The sequence below is a fragment of the Salmo salar genome, chromosome ssa26 (genome assembly GCF_905237065.1).
Source record: "Salmo salar chromosome ssa26, Ssal_v3.1, whole genome shotgun sequence".
Taxonomy (NCBI): domain Eukaryota; kingdom Metazoa; phylum Chordata; class Actinopteri; order Salmoniformes; family Salmonidae; genus Salmo; species Salmo salar.
Window position 1 is genome coordinate 3,607,520 of NC_059467.1, and position 23,470 is coordinate 3,630,989.

General features: G+C 41.6%; 1 protein-coding gene and 1 long non-coding RNA gene across 3 annotated transcripts in view; one reads left to right on the forward strand and one right to left on the reverse strand.

Moving 5' to 3' along the window:
• The window catches only part of snx2 (sorting nexin 2), a 28,727-nt gene extending 19,818 nt beyond the window's left edge, over nucleotides 1-8,909 (reverse strand). The window contains exons 1-2 of one of the 2 annotated variants that reach the window (XM_045707929.1): nucleotides 8,641-8,909; nucleotides 6,280-6,394 (exon numbers count right to left, since the gene is read on the reverse strand). In XM_045707929.1, coding sequence (XP_045563885.1) covers nucleotides 6,280-6,394; nucleotides 8,641-8,748 — 223 coding nt within the window. In that variant the 5' untranslated portion in view covers nucleotides 8,749-8,909. The remainder of the gene's footprint in view (nucleotides 1-6,279; nucleotides 6,395-8,640) is intronic. The other variant, NM_001140343.1, reaches the window with a different exon arrangement.
• Nucleotides 8,910-9,056: 147 nt separating this feature from the next.
• On the forward strand, nucleotides 9,057-12,854 carry LOC123730738 (uncharacterized). Its single transcript, XR_006762146.1, has 2 exons — nucleotides 9,057-9,314; nucleotides 10,094-12,854. It is a non-coding gene; the product is annotated as an uncharacterized lncRNA (long non-coding RNA).
• Nucleotides 12,855-23,470: the final 10,616 nt, after the last annotated feature.

A 23,470-nucleotide genomic window follows, 5' to 3' on the forward strand; every position in this document is an offset into this window, starting at 1 on the left:
AATTTGTGGAGTGGTTGAAAAACGAGTTTTAATGACTTCAACCTAAGGGTATGTAAACTTCCGAGTTCAACTGTACTTATTTGCCCATGGTAGAAAGAGACTTTTTGGACCTGAATGCCAAAACATTTAGGAGATAGCGGAGCTCAAGTTTTACCCATTTTGCATAAGTTACCATGACCATTCATGACGCTTGAGATGTAAAAAAAAATATATATATAGAGATTTTTTTATATATAAATATAATTATTTTATCCTTTAACGTCAATTATCTAAAAACGCATAAACAAAAAAATACGACTTTTCGCATCTGTTGTAACTTCAACCCTATTTTACATAATCCGAGGTGTTTGTGACACAGCATACAATTGAATACAGGATGGGTGTCATTTGATATTATGAAAGGTATCCCACAGGGGTAGATTTTAGGTCCTGTACTTTTACTGTTTATGTAAACAATATTGGTCTCTGCAAAAAAATATAACATACACCTGTATGCAGACGCTTGGAGTGACTTTCCATCATTGTGCTAAGTTTCATGACAAAACACCAGGCGATTATGTAGTGTCATCAAATCATATCAGAAGGAAGAGAAACAACATTTCATAAAATAAATCTACCCCCCCACAAAAAGTATAATGTGCGGAAACTCTAATGGGCAGAGCTTGTAGGTCCTTATGGGAAACGTGTTGCTCATGAGGGGCTGCATATAGACTATATGACCCAAAAAAATGTGGACACCTGTAGAACATCTCATTCCAAAATCATGGGAATTAATATGGAGTTGGTCCCCCCTTCGCTGCTATAACATGCTCCAACTTTCTGGCAAGGCTTTCCACTAGATGTTGGAACATTGCTGCGGGCACTTGCTTCAACCACAAGACCATTAGTGAGATCGGGCACTGATGTTGGGTGATTAGGCCTGGCTCGCAGTCAGCGTTGCAATTCATCCCAAAGGTGTTTGAAGGGGTTGAGGTCAGGGCTCTGTGCAGGCCAGTCAAGTTCTTCCACACCGATCTCGACAACCAATTTTGTATGGACCTCGCTTTGTGCATGGGGGCATTGTCATGCTGAAACAGGAAACTGTATTTATTAGGGATCCCCATTAGCTGTGGCCAAGGCAGCAGCTACTCTTCTTGGTCAAAACACATTAAGGCACTGACATTACACATAAAACAAAAGATAAAACAGTACATCAAATAACATTGTTACACCACCACATATCTACAAAGCAAAATGTATAATACAACCACACAACAATATTACAATGTACGTGTGTGGAGAGTGCATGTGCTAGCACCCATGTGCTTATGAGTGTCTGTACCTGTGTGTCTCTCTTCACAGTCCCCGCTGTTCCATAAGGTGTATTTCTATCTGTTTTTTTAAAATCTGATGTTACTGCTCGCATCAGTTACCGGATGTGGAATAGAGGTCCATGTAGTCATGGCTCTATGTAGTATTATGCACCTCACATTGTCCATTCTGGACTTGGGGATTGTGAAGAGACCTCTGGTGGCATGTCTTGTGGGGTATGCATGGGTGTCCGAGCTGTATGCTAGTAGTTTAAACAGACAGCTCGGTGCATTCAGCTTGTCAACACTTCTTAAAGAAACAAGTAGTGATGAAGTCAATCTCTCCTCCACTTTTAGCCATGAGAGATTGACAAGCATATCATTAATGTTAACTCTCTGTGTACAGCGAGTGGCGCAGCGGTCTAAGGCACTGCATCTCATTGCTAGAAGCATCACTACAGGCCATGGTTCGATTCCAGGCTGTATCACAACCGGCCATGTTTGGGAGTCCCATAGCGGGGCGCACAATTGACCAGTGTCGTCCGGGTTAGGGTTTGGCCGTCATTGTAAATAAGAATTTGTTATTAACTGACTTCCCTAGTTTAATAAAAGTGAAATAAAAGAAAAAACATTTAAAGGCCAGCCGTGCCGCCCTGTTCTGAGCCAATTGTAATTTTCCTAAGTCCCTCTTTGTGGCACCTGACCACACGACTGAACAGTAGTCCAGCTGCGACAAAACTAGGGCCTGTAGGACCTGCCTTTTTGATAGTGTTAAGAATGCAGAGTAGCGCTTTATTATGGACAGACTTCTGTGTGATTTTATACACCTAACAGCAATGGGTGTGCTGAAATAGCCAAATCCACTCATTTGAAGGGGTGTCCACATACACAATATATACAAAAGTATGTACAAAATTACATGACTGTAGCTCAAACATGGGCAGGAGAAATGTTTGTTCAAAGTTTGGTGGGAGACAAAGTCTAATTTGCTGAAATTCTAATGGGCGGAGCTTATAGGTCATGTTGCTCATGAGGGGCTGCATATTCGTACAACATTTCATGACTGTAGCTCAAACAGAACAGGAGATATGCTTGTTCAAAATTCAGTTGATTACTATAGCACCCCCCTTGGGCCAATCAGTGTAAATACCGGTCCTCTATGGCAAAACGCATTATTCACCCAAGTTAAGTCAAAATCAGGCCAGCGGTGTCTGAGATATCTCGTGTGATTAATGTACGTACGAACGAAAGGAGACAGATCTAGTCATCGTGGGGGACAATTACAGACATTCTGTACAAGTCACCAGACCTGATCACAGGGATGGCTAACTCTTGAGGTCCCGTTGATTATTACAGAATTAGGTCAATCTGCATTCAATATTTTTGCAACCCGTGTATGGAATGATCTGCAGAGCTCTCTGCACCTTGATGCTCTGGTGCCTCTAGTAAAGTTAAGGTTGTTAATGGAGGACCTCGATGTTGAGGAATGTGTTTATTTCTTAGGGGGCTTTCACACACCCTTAGTTTGTTTCGTTTGGACTGCTGTGAACACCCATCTGCACTTGGGAGCGCACTAAACAACGCGCTGTGGTTTGCTCAAAAAGGGTGGTCTCGGCCCGAACGCAGACCGGACCAAACACAGAAAAAGAACCAGAGTTGCGCATTATTATTGGTTGTGCAGCATTATAACTTCTTTATAACCTTAGATCTCTGAAATATTCTGTAAGTACCAGCACATTTATGAACGCATCCGATGCAGATTAGAGGAGACGGGGCTATACAGGCTACTGATATAGGCTATTATCCTATTCACGTCGCAGTTAGAGCAGCTATTGAACTATTTACTCCTGCATGTTGTTGGAAGACAAGTGATGTTTCATGATAATCATAAATGGATTTAACTTGAGTATTTTTGTCTATTAAACAAATGACTTGCATGGACACATGTTTTTGTTTAGGAATTTTGTTCGTTTGACATTTGGCAATGTGAATCCAACCAGACCAAATGAAGAAAAATACAAATGTAACAACAAATAGTCAAACTCTGATTTGAACTATAGCTCAAAACTGTGTGAAAAAGACCTTAAATTGCTTGTAATATTGTATGCTTTTATTACACTGTGTGTTTGAATGATGTACATTTTATAAATTGTGTTCATTCAGGGATGCCTTGAAAAAGAGGCCTTGGTCTCAAATGGGACCAAAAATAAAGGTTAAATAAAATTTAAAAAATAACATTTCAGGCACATGAAACAGATAAGGACTTCTCCTTAGTGTATGGGTTGCTCAGGTGGGTGTCTAGGGTATAGGGTTGGAGACCGTTCCATCATGATAGGAGAATAAATAAATAAACTATATTTACAATTTATTTTAAAATGTATACCCCATATCTGCACAAAATGGAAAGCTCTCTCTCACAACAACTCCCATTGTTAGGGCGGAGACATGAGCATCTCGTCATTATATAGAGATCTCTGGTGTAAATGGGAAGGTGCACAGCACAGAAGGAGCGAACGAGACCAAAAAGACAACATGAGAACAAGCGGACATAAACGCTCATAAAAAACATTCTGTAATACAAACATTTGGAGTATTGCGCAAAAACCAATTTGAATTAATAAAATGAATTTGATATAGTCGCCCAGCCCTACTTCAGATTAGGGCTGTTACGGTGACCGTATTACCGCCACACCGGTGGTCACGAGTCATGATGGCAGTCAAATTCAACATTACCGTTTTGTCACGGTAATTATGCTTCTCCAAGCTCTGATGCTGCCGATTGTCATTAGTAACCTACCAAACTTGCTAAGGTTTGTATCATAACTAAAGTGGCCAAATTACTTCTTAAAACGAAGCACATTAATTAGCTTTACAATGGGTGTAGAGCCTAACTGGCACTCATACACAGCGCGTGAGTTTCAAGTTTGGGAAAGATAATTTTCAACATAGAAATGCACCTTTATAATACAAGCATTACGTGCATAATCTCATTTGTGGTCACTTTTGACAATGGTGTTTTCCTGCTAATGGAACATACGTGCTTACTGCTGTGTGCGCATTGCTGCGCTTATGTAAACAAATAGCCTAACATCATCTGTTGCATCAGCCTCATTGCTTAAAACATGTTTTTTGATGCTACTGGTTGTATTAATTTGGGATCTATCGCATCCCACAACTGTTCCAGACTATGTTGGAAATATTTATTTATCGCACAGAATAGGTCAACTTTTGTACTATGTGGGACATTAGATTGACATAGCCTAGTGCTTTTGCTAATAGAGACACTACTCATGTTTTATTCAGCTTTGTTTAATTGTATTCTTCATACTATAAAATAACGCCATGGAATTCTAAGCAAATCTTGTCTGCTAAATGAACTAGCATAGCCCACAGCCATATGGCATAGCCAGATCAGGGCCTAACATAAGGACAACTTACGCTATTCTGTTCTTCTGAAATAGAATACATTTTCTTCATATCATAATTCTTTAGACCTGTCTAAAATAAATAATGTATTTATTGAGATGGTGTAGGCTATATTACAAGGATTAATTGGACTTTTTCAAATGTATATGCTCCAAAGGCCTGCATCAGAGGCTTGTAGGCTATGCGTGGAAGCCAGGAGACGCTAAATGTGTTTATGTTCATTAACAGCCAATTACTATGAGACTGGCAGTTATTTGCATGACAATCACCGGCTGAGAAAATGTCACGAACGCCACAGCCCTACTTCAGACCACTGCAATTTAGGTGGTACATCATTGAAATGTAACTTAAATAGGAATGTTTATTCTATTATCTATATTTCAATAGGTCCCTATGGAAGACTGACAGTATAATTTAAAATAACTGATATTCCCATTCAACTCAACATTCTCTGATGTGTGGACCTCCAACCATCTTTGTTCTACTATTTGAAAGTTTGATTTTATTCTAATTTTAGTACATTTATCCAACAAAACATAACCTTGTTCCCAGGCTATTGCGCATAGGGCATATAAGCCTGGGAAATCAACGATTCAAAGTTGGCCTTAGTGGGAGTGAGTAAAGTATTTATCACCATTTAATTTTAGCGAATCACACGACTGAGGCATGAGGAGGGTTAGGGGGAAGGTGTTGTGGGAGATGATTGGTTGGGAGATGATTGGTTGGTAGATTAAAGGCAATTCCATGGAACCGTAATTTTGATGACTCTTATTTTTTTAATTTTTTTTTTACTTTAAAATGTATGCCAACCAAAATCCATTGATATGAAAATGTTAAAATCATACAACTATGCACAAAGACTACTTTTAACAACTTACACAGAAAATTTAACAAAAACACTTGAGGAACAGTGCAGATGCAAAGCTTGGTAACAGAATGACGGTTTGTGCTGTTGGTGCCATCATTCTGTTACCAAGCTTTGCAGCTGCACTGTTCAAGTAAATCTGTTTTTGTAAATGTTCTGTGTAAATTGTTAAAAGTAGTCCTTGTGCATAGCTATTTTGCATTTGCATTTATACCATGGACAAATATGTATAACAAGTTTCATTCAAATCAAAAGGGCTGTGGTCAAAAGTGATTAAAATCAAATGGAATGACCCCTAGGGGATATCCACTTGGATTGGTTTTGTGCCATAAATGCAAAAAAGTTAACATTTTAAGTGGCCAGGTAAAGAAAACCAAAAAGAATAGATTGGTGTCCTATCTTCCATAGACTGCTTACAGCAGGGGTAGGCAACCCTGGTCCTGGAGTGCCGCAGGCACTTCATGTTTTTGAAGACCAGGTGTGTTGAATTTAGGCAATCACTGAACTGCTCAATTAGCTCAGTTGGTCACGTGTGGTGCCTAGCTGGAACAAAATCCTGCGGCACTCCAGGAACAGGGTTGCCTACCCCCGGCTTAAAGGATAAGGAAACCAATAGGACATTTTGTAATTTAGGTTAACTATCCCTTAAATAATAGAGTTAAGTGAGGAGAGGCATTTAATCAGAGGTGATGGGAATACCTGCAAACAGATCCTCTGGGTCATCATCCAATGAAATGTCTTCTTGCTTAGGTCCATTTGTGCTGATGCCTTCTGCAGGCATGCTGGGTGGATCTGGAGATGAGGGTTCTGGAGACTGCAGAAAAGGACAAACGTAATAAAAATAACAGAAGCCCAAAGACCAAAAGAAATCTGATCAGTTAAGACTAATTTTATTAGGGGAACATAGGCCTAGATAAAAGGTTAAACCAATGTTAACTTAAAAACCAATGAATTTCAGTATAGGCCTATTATGTGACATGTTGGAAACAAACTAGCATATGGGCCTACAGGAACTAAGTAGAAAAAACTGAAACTATTGCATCGTCACATGTCCTCAGATGACAACATTATTTTATTGGAAAGTAACACAAAAAACACATGCCAGCTTCCAATGAAATGGGATATGTGCAGCCATACTATAAAAAGGAGGAATCATAATGGGCAGTAAAATATTGTTTTAAATTAATTTAAAGGTGCAATATGCAGAAAACACTAAATTTCCTGGTTGCTAAAATTCTAATAGTTTGCCTAATTCCAGTTTGTGATAAAAAAAAAAAAAAGTATAATGTAGAGAATCATTGTGCCATCTAAACTGCTGTGAAATATATTTTCAATAACCAAAAATGTTATTTTCAGTTGGTGTACAAAACCGAAAGTAAAAGAAGCACACACAAGACACCGTCACAATTCAAGAACACTTTAGAGTGTACGTAAATAAAAGCTGAGCTAAGGAGAAAGGAGAGGAAGTGGGACTGATAATGGGAGGTTTCCTCCACCTACTACTCAGCACAGGATAAGAGAAACCAGGAAACTCTCCTTGGCATCAATGTTTGTTTGCTGCTGAGTTCAAAGTCCACCACAGGCAAAAAAAACAGCAGCCGCAAAGCCGTATGCCTCGATCACACAGCGTCATTGTGCAAAATGGTATGCAGCATGATCTGATCTGGATGTGTGCAGCAAAAGTTCGACATTCACAGAATGACACTGTAGGTGTAACATGTTAATGAGGCCTCGATCACACCTACAGTGTCATTGTGTTTTTGTACACCAGAAGTACATTAATTTCCAAAGGAACGCTGCATTTGCCTTGCGTTGCAGAGGCAGTTGCGGTGCATTCTGTGTAGTGCATAGGTTGGATTTATCGTACGTATGCATCAAATAGTATGCATAGATGGCTTGACGGAAAAGGTAGCAGAAGGTGAATGTTGAACTTTTGCTGCGCACACATCCAGATCATGTTGCACAATGACGCTGTAAGTGTCTTATCTGTTGGGCCTTCAGACTTCACATTCAATCAACATTTTTAGCTTTTGAAAAGTAAAAGTTACCAAACTAAGTTGGGGCAAAAACCTACCACTTCCTTGATAGTAGAAAAGATATGATGACAGAACATTAATAATTAAAAAAAAATAAAAATAATAATAATAATAATAATAATAATAATAATAGTGGAGGGGAGGGGGGGGGGGGGGGGGCAGCGGTCAATGGAGACTACTCTTAACCTTAGTCCACTCCACTTAAAAGTGCAGAAAGAGGTCCCCTTAGTTAACGTGTATGCTCATCATTGTTCATTTGTTTATTGGACATTTTCAAGGACCATCTATGCAATAAACATACACCTGACTTACACCTGTAAATTCACAGCTCACAAGGGAAACGTATGACTGACACAACAGGAATGGAGAGATTATAGTCTACATTTCAGTGAGGGAGTCAACTTCTAGGATTGGGCTAGTGCACTCTCCCATAATTGGTGATATTCCAAAGAGAGATTTCTAATCGTTTGTAGAATATTAGGCTTTTAGAATGTTACAACTAAGAGCATAAGACCGTCTGTTAAATAACTAAAATGTCAAATGTAAATTGCACAGCAACAAATTCAGTTAAAGACCAAGCTAATGTTTATAGAACTCCAATTAGTGTCCCGTTGTTGGTTTATCCCATTTTAAACAAATAATATGAAATTAAAATTGTGCCACACCTGTGATTATCCCCTGATCTATTGAAAACCCGGAAACCAGTAAACAGCGCAGACGTTCTGCGTTTATCTGACGCAGGGCTGAATCTCAAGAACAAACCCCCTCCCAGTATGCGTTATTGGCCATCATCAGGATAGTGACTGGCTACAAATTATCATTCATGATAATAAACTGTAGTGGCTACTTTGTTGCATGATTTTCATTTAAAGAAACTAACCCCCGAAGTACAACCGTGTCATAAGCCTAGCAGCATCTAGCTCACAACAACGGAAGGTCGCCTGACTTACTTGTCGTCTAGTACTGTATCAATGAGCATCAAGCCCCTAGTTGCTTTCAATCGTCGGCCTCGGATCAGTCTTACCTCTAGTGTAGTGACAGTACTGACAAAAAAGCCTTCTCCATCTTCTATTTCCCTGAAGTCAGTCTGTCCTGCATCTCCCAGTGGTGGAGGTTCCATCTCCGCAGCCATCTTCCTTTAGCAATAATATCCGAGTAAGAAAACAATCGACAGAAAGGAGTCAGGAGGTTCGCGAGCTGTCATGTGACTCACAGGAACAGTTTAGTCAGAGAGGAAGAGGCGAAGCGAGAGCATTTACTCCGCCCAAAATCTGTCCGCGTAAACTATGCCCTTTTTTTATGGAGGTACACGAGTGAGTGTCGAATTACGTGCGGCTTATTTGATCGAATAGAAGTTTGTAACAGAAGACTGTTACAAATGTACTGATATAAGGAAATGTACGTGGCAGAGAAAAACGACCACGACAGTTGTACCTGTTGTTCACACGCGTATCTGCCCTCTCATTGGCTAGAATAGTCCCCCCGATCTCGTCTGTCTTCAATTATTGAGGACATGTATGTTCATTGTTTGAGCGGTCACTTGGTTATCTTGTCAATATAATAGATCATCTTTGATTTAGTCTTGTGACAGCTGGCGCTTTCATGGAGATCATATTTCGCTCTGGTCGCAGTAACTCATTTAGTTTATGCAGATGACGAAAAGGACGATGACCAAGGGCAGTGTTTGGGTCAAGTGAAGTAAGATTACATGTAATTGAACTACATTTTGCACTAGTTGAACTAAATTCAAATCTGGTTTCAGTAGTTAATACATTGTTTTGCCATGTAGCAGTATAGTTAATTACTGGTAGTACACACTAGTTATTTTGCTAAAAGGCAAGAGAATATGGATTAAGTAGGCAGTCATTTCCTTTCTTTTTCGTCATCAGAGCTGCCTAATTCCCACTTGACACATTGTTTCAGTGTTTAATACATTATGTTAACATATGACCCCAAAGTGATATGTTTTTGCAATTTGTAGTCTATGGCATTTAAGATTTACATATGATTTTTAAACGAAGTAGTTTGGATCTAGTGAACTTTTTTCAAAGTAACTTTGGTTAAGTAAACAATATTTTTCTTAAAATGATACGTTTGGATTTTTGCAATGAAGCCTTTTATGTATGTACTTCAGTCAGATGAATGCTTGGATACCATGTTTATGTCATTGCCTGCAGTTTGAAGGAAGTTGTTAACTAGCTTTAGCACAATTACTGAAATTCTATAGTAATTGCTAGCATGCTAGTAGATAACAGAATTCCAGTCATTGTGCGCACGCTAGTTAGCATTGGTTCACAAAACTACTTCTAACTTCCTTATTACTGGATGTAGAGACATAAACATGGTATCTGTGAGTTCATCTAACTCTGGGGAAGTAGATAAATCCTGAACTGTCACTTTAAGGGTAGCTTTGGTGTAGCTAAACTTCTTCCAGTGTAAAGTAATTGTAGCTGGTAATTCTCTTTCTCTTCTCTCAGAGGACCTGAACCCTAGGACCATGCCTCAGGACTACCTGGCCTGATGACTCCAGTCCACCTGGTCGTGCTGCTGCTCCAGTTTCAACTGTTCTGCCTGCAACTATGGAACACTGACCTGTTCACCAGACGTGCTACCTTGTCCCGAACATGCAGTTTTCGACGCTCTCTCTACTGCACCTGCTGTCTCTAACTCTGAATGATCGGCTATGAAAAGCCAACTGACATTTACTCCTGAGGTGCTGACCTGCTGCACCTTCTACAACCACTGTGATTATTATTATTTGACCCTGCTGGTCATCTATGAATGTTTGAACATCTTGGCCATGTACTGTTATAATCTCCACCCGGCACAGCCAGAAGAGGACTGGCCACCCATCATAGCCTGGTTCCTCTCTAGGTTTCTTCCTAGGTTCCTGCCTTTATAGGGAGTTGTTCCTAGTCACTGCTTCTACATCTGCATTCATTGCTGTTTGGGGTTTTAGGCTGGGTTTCTGTATAGCACTTTGTGACATCGGCTGATGTAAAAAGGGCTTTATGAATACATTTGATAGATCACTTGGTAAACTATACTGAACAAAAATATAAACGCATCATGCAACAATTTAATTGGTTTTACTGAGTTGTAGTTCATATGAGGAAATCAGTCAATTGAAATAAATTAGGCCCTAATCTCTGGATTTCACATGACTGGTAATACATTCTAGGGTCTCCCGAGTGGCGCAGCGGTCTAAGGCACTGCATCTCAGTGCTAGAGGTGTCACTACAGACCCTGGTTTGATCCTGGGCTGTATCACCGGCCTTGATTGGGAGTCCCATAGGGAGGCGCGGCATCGTCCGGGCTAGGAGTGGGTTTGGCTGGTGTAGGCCGTCATTGTAAATAAGAATTTGTTCATTTATTTTATTTCACCTTTTATTTAACCAGGTAGGCTAGTTGAGAACAAGTTCTCATTTGCAACTGTGACCTGGCCAAGATAAAGCATAGCAATTCGACACATACAACAACACAGAGTTACCCATGGAATAAACAAAACATACAGTCAATAATACAGTAGAACAAAAGAAAACAAAAAGCCTATATACAGTGAGTGCAAGTCATGTCTGACTTGCTTACGTAGTTAAATAAAGGTGAAGAAAAATGAATGCATCTGTTGGTCACATATACCTTTAAAAAAAAAATGGGCCTCACAAATATGCTTTTTGTGCGTATGGAACATCTCGAGGAGCTTTTGAAACATGGGACCAACACTTTACATGTTGCGTTTATATTTTTGTTTAGTGTATCTTTTCAGAGTAGCTTCCCCAACACTGCTCACAGGATATTTATGTATTTCCAGTATCACTAGCTAGAGAGCAATTGAAAAAATGGAACTATTTCATTTCCGCAATAATTTTAACAAAAGTAGCTTTGCACACTTTTCATCCAAGAGGACTCTTCAGAACCTATGGAAAAAGGGCTTCTGAAAGGCCTGCAGATCTACTATGTGTACAGTAACAATGTAAATAGGCCTACAGTATACCTGCACTGTAATTATTATGTGTACCTGTACTGTAATATAATTGCAATGTAAATACATTTTACATTGACTACTTTTTACGCAGAAATGGCTCATCGATGAATAAGGGATGTTATACCCAGATACAAAGACTTGCTGTAGATGTTTGATCACAGTTTATACACATTACTGTACACCTACCTCTATGCTAGTTTGTGCTATATATTTTAAAGGTTTTGCCACTCATGATATAGATAGGCATAGGATTACTTGTAGAAGATACTAGCTAGGCTACACTGTGTAAAAAGTTGGAATATCTCTTCAGACAATGTATTGGTGAAGACATCTTGACATGACTTTACAGAGGATGCTTAGAAATATGGGAGGTTTCCATTACCTTGTCTAATCCATTGTGTCACATATCACATCAGCAGCATGGGAGACATGTTCCAACAGGATACAAAGAGAGAAAGGGAGATGGAGAGATTTTTTTATTGATGTCACACAAAATAGGGTGACTATGCTATTAGATAAAGATGTATAAAATTGAGTTGGATGAATTGCATCGCACAGGACTATGGGTGACTTAAGAAAACTGCGACCACATCTGTCTCCTCTAACTAAATGACAGCTGTAAAAGTCATTTGCCGGGATGCAACAGGATATGGTGATGAAATGTTTTAAATCCTCAAACTAAACTCTGGCATTGAACTCTGACAGTTTGAGAGCCCAAGATAGGGCCCCACGGGACACCATCCCCCATTCCCTGCACCCTCAACCCCCTAGACCCCCCAGTCCAGAATCACAGGCGGGCTGAACGCAGGCATTGAGCTGTAACGACAGTGCACTTGTCTGCCCCGCTATAATGAGCTGCTATTTACAGCAAATAAGGTGGCTAAGAGAACACAGGCCTAAATGAAGCCCTGGTGAAGCCGTCACTCCCCTGAGGGCAGGGCCTGGCAGGGAGGCAGGCCGGCATTGAGGGACTTCTTATTCCTTTCTCCGTGGACACACTTCTGAGCTTTAATGGGAGACACTCACCAATCAATGGAATAGGTTAAAGGAGCCATTGCATTCCAATAAATGTATGCTGGGCCCACCCGACTATGGCGTTGGAGTGGAGTGAAGCACAGTGTGACATAAGCAATGAAAAGTGCAGCTCCGGAAATATTAGGCTACAATTTAATAGGAAAATAATAAATCCAGGGCATGATAAAGAAGTTGAATAATGACTGGATGTTAGAATAAAGAGGGTTCTCCTTGGATCATTGGGTGTACTTGCAGACATTTTTCCTTCTGTTTAATAAGAACTCAGCACTATTTTTTTAACACTAGATTACCTAGTCTGGTCCCAAATCTGTTTGTGCAATAATGTCAACTCCTTGTCATGGAGCACAAACATACCTGGGACCAGGCTATATAGATTACCCTATGTCCTAGAAATTGAATAATTTATTTTCATAAACCAAGGCACAATTTTCACAATCAACTTTGGTAACGGTATATTGAAGGTCAAAGTGGGACTAGGTCAGTGGTTCTCTAACCATATTTCTTGCCACACCCAAACCGGGAGGACCCAAGAGGAATTGGCTGGCTGGCTCCTGACTGATCCATTTGGGAAACACTGGTAGGCTTTAGGCAGCAAATAACTCTCTTTCATAATAGTTTTCTAAAATATAAAGTGGTGGAACCGTCAATATCACCTTTCCTCTATCAATATAACTTCTGGTTATGGTAAAGGATGCTCATGGAGAAAGCTTTTTCTTTCTATTCGTAAGCATGATCATGTTTTATAAAACTCAGTATTGCAGGACCTCAAGGCTGCACTGTACTTGAAGTCCACTACAAAGGACAGCATTTGTAAAACTACTGGAGCTGATATCCCGGACCCAGATTAAGCCTATAGTCCTGGAATAAAAATCATTTTCGATGGAGAATCTTCATTGAAAGTGCATTCCAGGACTAGTCTTAATCGGTGTCTGGGAAACCAGCCCAGAAAGTATACAATTAGTCATGGTTTGTTCTTTCATAACTTTTACTTTAGAAATTTCAAAAATGTGTGTCTTTCAGGAAGTGGTAATGTGAGGAATCTGCACACACTGCAGATTGAGTCAGGGGGAAGAGTTGTCCTTCTAACTGGAACTGCTTTCATGAAATGACAACATAGAAAAGCATTTGGGTGAATAAAGTGGCTTGCAACACAAAGTGAGACAGACAGGACAGGATAGATGACAGAAGGCCCAGTGCAATCAAAATTGTTTTTCCTGTGATTTGTATCATATAACTAACACAAAATGTGTGAAAAATGTGATCAGTGTTATTTCCTGATAGTTGCTGGTTGAAAATATAATTTACACTGGACCTTCTAATCCTGTAGGTTTGGCATGGGTGGAGTTTTGGCTTGCTGGGTGACATCCCCAGGCAGTATAATTTCATAGACCAATAACAAAGAGAATTTGAAACCTCTGCCAATAACAGCTCGTTTTCAGGTTACATATCCCTCCCATTTGGCCCCTCCAATTAGACCCCTCACTCAGACCACTCCCAGACAGTCCTAGCAAAATTCTTGCTTGAGAAATAGACTTTTGCTGAAAAACTTTTTATTTTTTACAATTGGAATGGGAAAGTATTAGAGTAAGAAAGGACATTAACATAAAAACGGCTACAGAAGTTTTTGGGAAATATATTTTTTAAGATTGAGTTGTATTGTTTCCAGAATACCTGTCAGCTACTTGTTTGAGAAGGAGTTCTCAGGCAGGCAAGCAGCCTGACAGCAGGTCAAGGGTAATTTCTAGCAGTACAAGAACACCACTCTGTATGGACACTCAGTGGACTGACAGACATAGGTACCATCTATAAGGAATAATTTGACAATCTCTCAGAATATGACAGCAGCTATTGTTTTCTCTATTCTCTCCAATGGCAGATGTGCACAGTGGTATCAACCAGGTATGCGCACCATTGGTGGTGGATGAGGTAAATTCCCCATTACAAAGTAAAGTGCTAAACACGGAAATACACAAAATAAATCCAATCTATTGTTATCATTACAGTAATCTCGGTTAACACTTAACTAAAGTCTCCGTAATTGCTCAGCTGCTCGATTAATTTAAGCTCCACCCTATCTCTTTGTTACGGGCCGAATGTCCCATCTGCTTCCGAAATTCGAAAGATGCTAACAACTGCAAAACCCTAATTTGTCTCAATAACCTACGCTGAAGAATCCAAACACCGGACCTACTGCTGCACGTTATCCCACGCATCCCATTCCTTCCCGACATATTCTACCGGTACCAGTTATGTTTATGTAGATATGTCCATGAGAGATTATCATTACATAATTCAAGAGATGCCCACTACACACATATTTCAACACATACTTGACTTCATACTGTGCTGCAACACTGTGTACTGTACGTACATAAAATGTTTTCCTCTCCCTCTCTTTTCCAAAGGGAAAATGGGTAGCATATGTTGCAACTTCCAAAATATGTAAACTGCAATAAAAACCCATTTGTTTATCATGATCTTCTACTGATGCTATTTTCACATTTCAATCTTTAATTTGTTGGGTGACCATTATTTGCCCTCTTCTCCAATTATGCGTGACTGTTATTAAAGGAGCAATCTGGGATTGGTAGATACATTTTTGGACGCATAAATTAATGATATATAGCCATTGATTCTTGAATAATATAATTTATAAACGCTTCATGAGCTCAGTTCAACTGTCGTACGTCATCAGAACCTAAAATATAAGATTGTTTTACTGCATCATTTGTAAGCAATGTGATTGTAAACAAACTTAAAACATGGCTAAAACTATCATTTTGATCTCATGGATGGTTAGTCCTTGCTTCAATAGCTCTGTTTAAAAATTGGAGAGTGGTTACATTTCTTCAGCCTCATCCCACAGCTGTTTACCAAATCAAGGGGTGAGGTCACCGCTTTGTTGTTTTTCAAATTCTGGATTGCCCCTTTGAGATGTTAAATGGAGTGTTTTACTATTATGGCATGTGTCCCAAATGGCACCCTATTCCCTGTGTAGTGCACTAATTTTGACCAAGACCCATAGAGCTCTAGTCTAAAGTTGTGCTCTATATAGGGAATAGCCTAGGGTGCCATTTGGGACAGGCCCATGTTTGGTCTGGAGCCATCTCCGGGGACTAGGGATTAACAATGAGCTGCCTGTCTCTAGTGGCTGTGTTGACAGACTTCATGTTGTTATGATTTACAAGGTGCTCTACAAACAAGCATCATTATTTATGCTGTAAAACAAGGAAAGATATCATTCTCTATTATCTATTTCCTCCTCACTAATGCAAATCAAAAAGTTGACCTTACAATTTCATGATGTGTTCATGAGGTATTTTCAGACAGTTAAATAGTAGTTGTAATATACATCTGCCAGATGACCCCTGTTTTGCAGTATATTTCTAAAACACATTTGATGCATACCAGTCTCATGCCCACATAAGTCAAATATACACTATGTAATGTGTGGTATGTTTATAAGGGGTCCATCAGGAATAACTTAAAAACCCAAGCATTCCAGTCCAAATACGGAGTGTGAATGGTGCTGCTTTCTAATTCCAAAATAGCACTCACTTAAAAAACAAATAGCCATTATTCTTTCTCTCATGAATATGAAAAAAATATTTATTTATTTACAAATTATGTTTTCTCCTCTCTGGTTATGTACCGTATATGAAAATAGTTCTAATTATTACATTATTACCAATCACTTAATGTTTTTAGCATACAGAAATGATAAATTAGGAAGTTTTAATGAGTTTGCATCATCATAAGAGTTGAACATGCTCTATATTGAAAACTTGACTGCTGGCATGCACATTTTTGGGAGGATTGCATTAACAGTGAACAAAATACAAAAAAATATGTTTTGAGTGTAGTATTACTTTAAACATACTATAGCAATATATGGGGCATATGTTTAATACGGCACAGAGACAAGACCTAACTCCCTTTCTTTGTGGATAACCTTTCCTTAATGACTTCAATATACCAACAGACAATTAGTCCATGTGACCTAAGACTTTTGGAGCCTGACTGAAAATGGACTTTCAGTTTCCATCTAATTTTTCATTCTCGAAACTTCTTTAATTAAAAATAAAATTGCTTTTAAAGACTACCTTTTCATTGCTGGATAAAGATGACAGCTTTTGACAGCACAGGTAAATAATATCAGCAATTAAATGTTGAGATAAACAAAATGGTTTTGGTTTGTGAGTTACAAGATGTAAAATAGTACTAAGAGAATGAATGCTGCTGTAATTTTGTCTTTTTGCATGTGGTGCAACTTGAACAGCAATGCTTCCCTCTTCTGGTACACTGTGGAAGGAACAGTCTACCCTACTGGATACCAAGCATTTCTCTGAATGAATAAATGGCCATTTGCTATTAATAATGCAACAATGTCTAACCATATACGATATTAAGTTGCAAATGTCTTATCGTGAGCAAATCTATAAAGATAACAAACTCCATGCAATACAACAACGAGTGAATACTGGATACTTTCATTATTTTTTACAATCTTTTTACATGCAAATGTGTTTGCTTGTGTATGTACAAAACTGTCTTATAAAAATGTGTTTTTCAAGTTGTTCCTATGCCATGAACAAAAGAATGCGTGGGGCTTTCGTGATGTATCATTGTTTACTGGCTCCCAGCTTCAACCAGCTTGCATGTGAGCAATACAATTACCTTTTTTCAAAGGTTGCATTTATTAGTATCCATCATCTCTGCCATTACATCAATTAATACTGTTGACGGGTGAAAGATTGTCACAGGCCAGGCAGAAACCTTTTCCCATCCTTCACAGGGAGAAGTTTCCTCCTAGCGTTTTTTTCCACTGGCATTTACTGCTGTCATCCCAGAAACAACAGAGCCCAGTGGTGTCAATTATATTTGATTGACTGAGTAAAGCACACACAAATAAGCCAAAACAATGGACACAAAAATCTATATATGACTCCCCTTGTCAAATCAAGTGCTTGTCTCCTCCATTTTCATGTTGCACACCAGGCCTGGCGCCCCATGCTTAAACGTTTCCTCTCACACCATCACCCAATTAAACTCCCTGGGTCTTCAAAGGTGTGGAATGGCTCCCTAGGATATTGACTCAAACTGTTGTCCAATAAATGAGGTCTAATTTGTCAGTTTAACTTCACAAAAAAAATGTTCGTTTTTTGGAACATGAACTGCGATCTGCTCCTGTGGTATAAAATGAAAATGTCTCTCAACTGATTCCCAAACCGATGCATTTTATGAATGTATTCAATTGACACTACTCACATCTGTGAATTCTTGTTTGGCTAATTGTGTACCTATGGAAAATGTTTCATATTGTCGACTAAGATTAAAAACTACAATTAGTGTGTCAAATGTCAGTGTGTGGTGGGTCGGATGAAGTCAGGCGCAGGACACAGAACTGAGTAAAAACGTAACTTTACTCGAAAATAAACCAACAATATATTCCACGCTGGGAAACCCACCAGCTCACAGAAATACCAACCACTAACAACGAACAAACACGCACAAAAACATGGGGAAAACAGAGGGTTAAATAATGAACATGTAAACGGGGAATTGAAACCATGTGTGTAAATCAAAGACAAAACAAAAGGAAAATGAAAAGTGGACCGGCAATGACTTTTAATGACTGCCATGAGAAAGAGTGGACCAAAACGCAGCCGAGTTAGTGTTCATCATATTTAATACTTGAACGGAACACTATACAATTGCAAAAAACAAGAAACTGACAGCCAAACAGTCCTGTCAGGTGAAACACACTAACAGAAACAATTACCCACAAAACCCCAACGGAAAAACATGCACTTATGTGTGACTCCCAATCAACAACAACGAACTTCAGCTGTGCCTGATTGGGAACCACACACGGCCCAAAACAAAGAAATACAAAAACATAGAAAACGAACATAGAACGCCCACCCAATGTAACACCCTGGCCTAACCAAAATAGAGAACAAAAACCCCTCTCTATGGCCAGGGCGTTACAGTACCCCCCCCCCCCCAAAGGTGCGGACTCCGGCCGCAAAACCTGACACTGAAGGGGAGGGTCCGGGTGGGCCTTCTTACGGCGGCGGCTCAGGTGCGGGACGTGGCCTCTGCCCCACCCTTGGCGTCGCCCTCTTAGGTGGTGCACCTGGCCCCGCCGAAGGTCTGGTGGGCGACCTTGACTTCGCCCGGCTGGCGGGCAACCCTTGTTGCGCCCGGCTGGCGGACGACCCTGGCTGCGCCCGGCTGGCGGACGACCCTGGCTGCGCCCGGCTGGCGGGCGGCGATCGCTGCGCCCGGCTGGCGGATGACCCTGGCTGCGCCCGGCTGGCGGGCGGCGATGGCTGCGCCCGGCTGGCGGCGATGGCAGATCCGGACAGGCGGGCCACTCTGGCAGATCCGGACAGGCGGGCCACTCTGGCAGATCCGGACAATCCTGCACGGCGGGCCACTCTGGCAGATCCGGCACGGCGGGCCACTCTGGCAGATCCGGCACGGCGGGCCACTCTGGCAGATCCGGCACGGCGGGCCACTCTGGCAGATCCGGCACGGCGGGCCACTCTGGCAGATCCGGCACGGCGGGCCACTCTGGCAGATCCGGCACGGCGGGCCACTCTGGCAGATCCGGCACGGCGGGCCACTCTGGCAGATCCGGCACGGCGGGCCACTCTGGCAGATCCGGCACGGCGGGCCACTCTGGCAGATCCGGCACGGCGGGCCACTCTGGCAGCTCCGAACAGGCGGGCCACTCTGGCAGCTCCGAACAGGCGGGCCACTCTGGCAGCTCCGAACAGGCGGGCCACTCTGGAGGCCTAGTCCTGGGAGGTGGCACCGGACGGACCAGGATGGGGAGACCCACTGGAAGCCTGGTCCGAGGAGGAGGCACAGGCTTAACCAGGATGGGGAGACCCACTGGAGGCCTGGTCCGTGGAGCAGGCACAGGACAAACCAGGATGGGGAGACCCACTGGAGGCCTGGTCCGAGGAGGAGGCACAGGACTGACCAGGATGGGGAGACCTACTGGAGGCCTGGTCCGAGGACGGGGCACAGGCTTAACCAAGATGGGGAGACCCACTGGCGGACTGGTCCGAGGAGGAGGCATGAGCTTGACCAGGATGGGAAGACATGCAGGAGGCCTGGTTCTGGGCGTAGGCACAGGACGTGCAGGGCTGGGAAGACATGCAGGAGGCCTATTTCTGGGCGTAGGCACAGGACGTGCAGGGCTGGGAAGACATGCAGGAGGCCTGTTTCTGGGCGCAGGCACAGTCTTCAACAGACGGCCAGCACGCACCTCAGGACGAGTATGGAGAACTGACTCAGGTGACATCAATTCACTGACACGAATGCCGTAGGGCGAATGCCGTGCGTTATGCACCAAACCAGCAGGTCTCTCATCTCTCTCTCCTCCAATCTCCCCATCAACTCCTTCACTGTCTCTGCTTTGCACCCTTCGCTCACCTCCAACGTCAACCCGACTGGCTCTGGTTCCGACCTCGGCACCGCCGACTGTCCCGTGTGCCCCCCCCAAAAAAATCTTGGGGCTGCCTCTCGTGCCTGTTGCGCTCTCTCTCCTCATACCATCGCCTCTCCGCTCTCACCGCTTCGATCTCCCACTGCGGAAGGCGATAATCCGCAGCCTGAGTCCATGGTCCCTCTCCGTCCAGGATTTGTTCCCACGTCCATGAGTCCATTATGCTGCTCTCCTGGTGCTGCTCCTTCCTCCGCTGCTTGGTCCTTTTGTGGTGGGTAATTCTATAATGACTGCCATGAGAGAGAGTGGACCAAAACGCAGCGGAGTTAGTGTTTGTCATATTTAATACTTGAACGGAACACTATACAATTACAAAAAACAAGAAACTGACAGCCAAACAGTCCTGTCAGGTGAAACACACTAACAGAAACAATTACCCACAAAACCCCAACGGAAAAACATGCACTTATGTGTGACTCCCAATCAACAACAACGAACTTCAGCTGTGCCTGATTGGGAGCCACACACGGCCCAAAACAAAGAAATACAAAAACATAGAAAACGAACATAGAACGCCCACCCAATGTAACACCCTGGCCTAACCAAAATAGAGAACAAAAACCCCTCTCTATGGCCAGGGCGTTACATGACTAGAAGGCCGGTGACGTCGACCGCCGAACGCCGCCCGAGCAAGGAGAGGGACCGACTTTGGCGGAAGTCGTGACATAGTGAAGATCCATTCGATTCCTTTGGGATCCTTACATGTAATAAATATAGGTTGATTTCCTGCAAAATACCAAAATATTGTTATGTATAACGTTACAGTAATGTGTTTCTGATAGCATGAAGCCACAACATGTATAGTGGCTATAACAACAAGCTGACATTATTCTTGTTTTTAACATACATTTTGATGTCTGAACAAACCATATTGAAATATTGTTTTAAGTGTCACCCCATGAAAAATATATGATCTTATTTAAACCCATCAGTCTCAATGATCTATCTCAATAGAACGAACCAATGATATATTACACTTTGATACACCCGATCTATTGGTTGAATTGGGTTTAAAAAACAGCATAAACCCAATGTGTTGCATCAATTTTTTTTGCCAACCTCTGTCAGGCTCCTTAATGTATAGAGTAGTCATCTTTAACTATGCTTGCTAAGAAATGATTGAATGGGCTCAATTTAATGGACTCCTTTATTTCCTGTTCTGATTATTTGTATGTACTGTATTTTTATTTTATGAACCACTCCACGCAAGACATTCCATGCACAGGAAAATAAAGTTACTTGAATTGAATACTTGGCCAATGGCCACATCACTTCAAGGGACACAACTTACATTACATGTGTAATAACTCTGTATTACCTCATCATGATGAGATTTTATCTTGATTATGGATTGTGGTGAGTCAATACTGACTCATGACTGCATTTGGACTTACATCTGAGAACAACCCAGGTAATGTTTCAAACCTTAACAATTTCAGACTTGTTTTGAATCCACAGAATCATACAGACAACCAGGAGACAGAAGACAAGTAATGGTTTATTTCAGCTCTGAGTTTGTCGTAACTAGTGGGAGGACGCAAAGCATCATCAATATTAGGTTTTGTATGCAGAAAGACGGAATTAACCAAACAACTCTTTTACAAAATGTAAAATACACTTTAGGTTTAACACCACACATAGACTAGAGCAACTATTGCATTTGTACTGAGGGAAGTATCAAATTCATTGTTTGACATTTTGTCAAATGTGTGTTACACCAAAGATAAAATCACAAAACATGATCAACCATTTATATTTCACCAGAGCCCTAACAATGCTATCATAATTAGAAAAGGACACGTATCCTCATTCTCAAAGTGTGGTTATATTAAATCACTGCATTCAAACCTCTCATCAATACATGTCACTGATACAGACAGGAACTCAAATATTGGCAATAACCAACCACTGCATAGATAATGAAACTACGAATGACTAGAAGTGATGTGAAGGAAGCTTTAAATATATACAGTGGTTTCAAATACACTGAACTAAAATATAAACGCAACATGTAGTGTTGGTCCCATATATAGCACAAATTTGTTTACATCCTTGTTAGTGAGCATTTCTCCTTTGCCCAGATAATCCATCTACCTTACAGGGGAGGCATATCAAGAAGCTGATTAAACAGCATGATCATTGCACAGGTGCACCTTGTGCTGGGAACAAACGGCCACTCTAAAATGTGCAGTTGCCACACAACACAATGCCACAGATGTTTCAAGTTCTGAGGGAGCGTACAATTGGCATGCCGGCTGCAGGAATGTCCTCTAGAGCTGTTCCCAGACAATTTACTGTTCATTTCTTTACCATAAGGCGCCTCCGACATCCTTTTAGAGAATTTGTCAGTACGCCCAACCGGCCTCACAAACACAGACCATATGTAACCATGCCAGCCAAGGACCTTCACATTCGGCTTCTTCACCTGTGGGATAATTTGAGACCAGCCACCCTGGCAGCAGATGAAACAGTGTTTTTTATTTAACCATTACTTAACTAGGCAAGTCAGTTAAGAACAAATTCTTATTTACAATGATGACCTACCCTGGCCAAACCCTAACCAGAACGGCGCTGGGCCAGTTGTGCGCCGCCCCATGGGACTCCCAATCACGGCCAGTTTTGATACAGCCTGGAATTGAAACAGGGTCTGTAGTGACGCCTCTAGCACTGAGATGCAGTGCCTTAGACCACTGCACCACTCAGGAGCCCACAACTAAAGAGTTTCTGCACTAACTGTCAGAAACCGTCTCAGGGAAGCTCATCTGCATGCTCATCCTCACCAGGGACTTGACCGGACTACAGTGGGCAAATGCTCAACTTCGATGGCCACTGGCATGCTGGAGATGTGTGCTCTTCACAGATGAATCCCGGTTTCAGCTGTACCGGGCAGATGGCAGACAGCGTGCATGGTGTTGTGTGGGCGAGCGGTTTGCTGATGTCAACGTTGTGAACAGTGCACCATGGTTATTATATGGGCAGGCATAAGATACGGACAATGAACACAACTGCATTTTATCGATGGCAATTTGAATGCAGATACCGTAACGAGATTCTGAGGCCCATTGTCGTGCCATTCATCCACTGCCATCACCTCATGTTTCAGCATGATAATGAACAGCCCCATGTCGCAAGGATCTGTACACAATTCCTGGAAGCTGTCCCAGTTCTTCCATGGCCTGCATACTCACCAGACATGTCACCCATTGAGCATGTTTCGGATGCTCTGGATCGACAGCATGTTCCATGTCCCGCCAATTTCCAGCAACTTTGCACAGCCATTGAAGAGGAGTGGGACAACATTCCACAGGCTAC